The following is a 2,463-nucleotide window of genomic DNA, read 5'->3' as shown; positions in this document are numbered from 1 at the left end:
AAGAAGATAACAAAAGATTGTCATAGAGCAAAAGAATCTAATAACAGCTCCTGACATTCAAACATAAGCTCATTCTCAAACCTCTGCAACACAAAACGCTCCTCGGGGGTGAGGAGACTGTGACGCTGCACCTGTCATTGGAGAAAGGCATCCGTCCTGTCCTCCCTGCACGATGAAGATAGTCGACTGCTGTCCTCAGGAGATCAAAATTACACACGTGTTGTCTCTGGCAAGTCGAAACCTCTGCTTGCCAAGTCTGTCGCCACTAAAAGGCAGCCTCCTTGTCTCACGTCCTGCACTCACAAGTATAAAACTAAGTAAACAAGAATTCATACTATATGGCAACATTAGATGAGCTTATTGGCAAAGTTGATTCCTAAGAATAATAAGTTGATTCTCCTAAGAATAATTCAATGATGTCCACATAAAAAAAAGAAGAAAAAACAATGACAAACAGAAAAGGGAGGAAATTATATTCATTCATAATTTGATACCAATTACTACAACGTAGCAAGCTGTTTACAAATTGGGAAGTCTCCAACAATATAGATAGAGAATAAATGCAGCTTAACTTGGACTGTATTATTACAGTAAATTGGTTCCTAAAACAGAGATTTACCGATAGCGATGTTGCTCGTGCATTAAAATTCATGTTTTCTTCAAGCAGGAGGACCTCCAGGCTGCCATTATAGCAGTCTCTCAGGTATTTAATGACAAGGTACATGGCAATATCAAACGGCGCAGGTAACAAAGAGAACTAAGGGGCAAAACCTGTTCGCCAACAAAAATTATCCCTGATTTTGGTGGCATCTCTTTGAAGCAAGGACAACAAGATATGCAATCTTTCTTTCTTATTGCAAACCTGTAAAATGTAGAAAGTAAAGATGCTGTATTAATAAAACAAAGAGCATATGTAATATGAAAAGTAAAACAAGAGAGAGGCATGAGAAATTATTGAAGATAAGGATTATGACATTCAAAACAAGAAACATTATAAATTCTGAAATGTCTCACCACAAAATTGTGACTCAAGCGCGAAGGCATTGGCTCAATGGGATTCACATGAATGTGGACCATATCATTCTGTGTACATTAAAAGAAAGAGCATACAAAAATTAGGCTGGCGATAACCCACTACAGGTAAAAGCAAAAAATGAAACCCCTTTACTGGTATCAAACTCTATACAGAAACATAAAATTACCACAAACATCTGCATACCTTGGCCTATTTCTGTTGCACGCAGTCATAAAGAAATCGGTTGTGTTGGGGAATAGATGCGCTAGCAAAATCGGTCTGACGTGTATGGATAATCAGCATAGTAACTGGAAAAAACAGCCCCAACAGCTCGCTAACGAGCACAAATATCGACCAAAAAACCCAACAATAGAGAGCTAAACAAGCTCAAATCAGCATAGTAATAAGAAAAACAGCCCCAAAGCTCGACAACCAGCACAAATATCGACCAAAAAACTTAACAATGTAGAGCTAAACAAGCTCGAATCAGCATATTAAATGGAAAAACAGCCTCATAGCTCGACAACGAGCACAAATTTCAACCAAAAAAACCCAAAAAACATCATAGCTCGACAACGAGCACAAATTGCAACATCTAAAGTTTGCAAGTAACAAAATACAAGTTTGCGAGGGAATAGTAACAAAACATGTGAATTAGCAAAATTGAGTGTTGTGTGCACAGAACAACAACACACTATGACGTGTCCCATCCTTGAGCCGCAGCAAGACTTGCAAGAAACCTCTTCTGAGCCTCCTTCGTTTTTATAAAAAACCTCCTAGCCTCACGCTCACTTTCATACAAATGATCTAAAACCTTATCAAGGAATTTATCACTATAAGAGTCACTATGGTTCTTCAAAGCTGCAGCTAATTGTTCAGTCCAATGTATAATGTGTTGATTTCTAATTGACTCCGACATTGACTCAACAAAGCTATGTATCAACTCATCATCATTTGAGTGTCGAGGTCTCTTGCTTGAAGATGGCTTTGTTTTAGATTCACGTTGGGATTTTCTAGATGTGGAGTTTGGGGTAATGTTAGCATCGGATTGTGGCTCAACTTCACTCTCAAGTGGAATGTCCATATCATCATCATCAAGAGGAATGACGTTGTTAGTACCAATCTTATCATAAATTGGCCTAACAAAATCACCCCTAGCTTGATCATCACCCATGATCTTCTGTAAATGTTTGTAGAAGGGAAGAGGCTTGTTTATATATCCTATTAGCTTTGAATTCTTTTTGTCCTGCAATATGTGAAAAATAGTGTGAAATTAGTTATAACCTTCTCACGTCCAAATAAATGCAATGTGTTGTTACGATAGAATTAATACCTGAGCCCATATTTTAAGTGTCTCCTCATCTAGAATTATCATACAATTATCCTCATCCCACCCCGCACCACTTATGTTGATGCAAGCCTTCATATCATTGAATTTGTTTCTCCAA

At 37.9% G+C, this 2,463-nt stretch overlaps 1 protein-coding gene across 2 annotated transcripts; it reads right to left on the bottom strand.

The window, feature by feature from the left end:
* Positions 1-62: 62 nt before the first annotated feature.
* On the bottom strand, positions 63-2,447 carry LOC109828652. 2 transcript variants are annotated; one of them, XR_002243781.1, is made up of 4 exons: positions 1,015-2,447; positions 772-862; positions 620-680; positions 63-293 (listed from the first exon to the last, which is right to left on the bottom strand). XR_002243781.1 is itself a non-coding variant. In XM_020395604.1 (4 exons), the coding sequence occupies exons 1-2, from the start codon at positions 2,439-2,441 to the stop codon at positions 1,710-1,712; spliced, it is 645 nt and encodes a 214-aa protein (XP_020251193.1). In that variant the 5' UTR covers positions 2,442-2,447; the 3' UTR covers positions 63-293; positions 620-862; positions 1,015-1,709. The 2 variants fall into 2 exon arrangements, 1 of the variants encoding a protein (XP_020251193.1); XM_020395604.1 differs by having other exon boundaries at positions 620-862; positions 1,015-2,261; positions 2,349-2,447.
* Between the last annotated feature and the right edge of the window lie 16 nt (positions 2,448-2,463).

Source organism: Asparagus officinalis, unplaced genomic scaffold, assembly GCF_001876935.1.
Source record: "Asparagus officinalis unplaced genomic scaffold, Aspof.V1 AsparagusV1_Un3211, whole genome shotgun sequence".
NCBI classification, from domain to species: Eukaryota; Viridiplantae; Streptophyta; class Magnoliopsida; order Asparagales; family Asparagaceae; genus Asparagus; species Asparagus officinalis.
The sequence above is the reverse complement of the archived record's forward strand: the minus strand, read 5'-3'. Positions and strand labels throughout refer to the sequence as shown.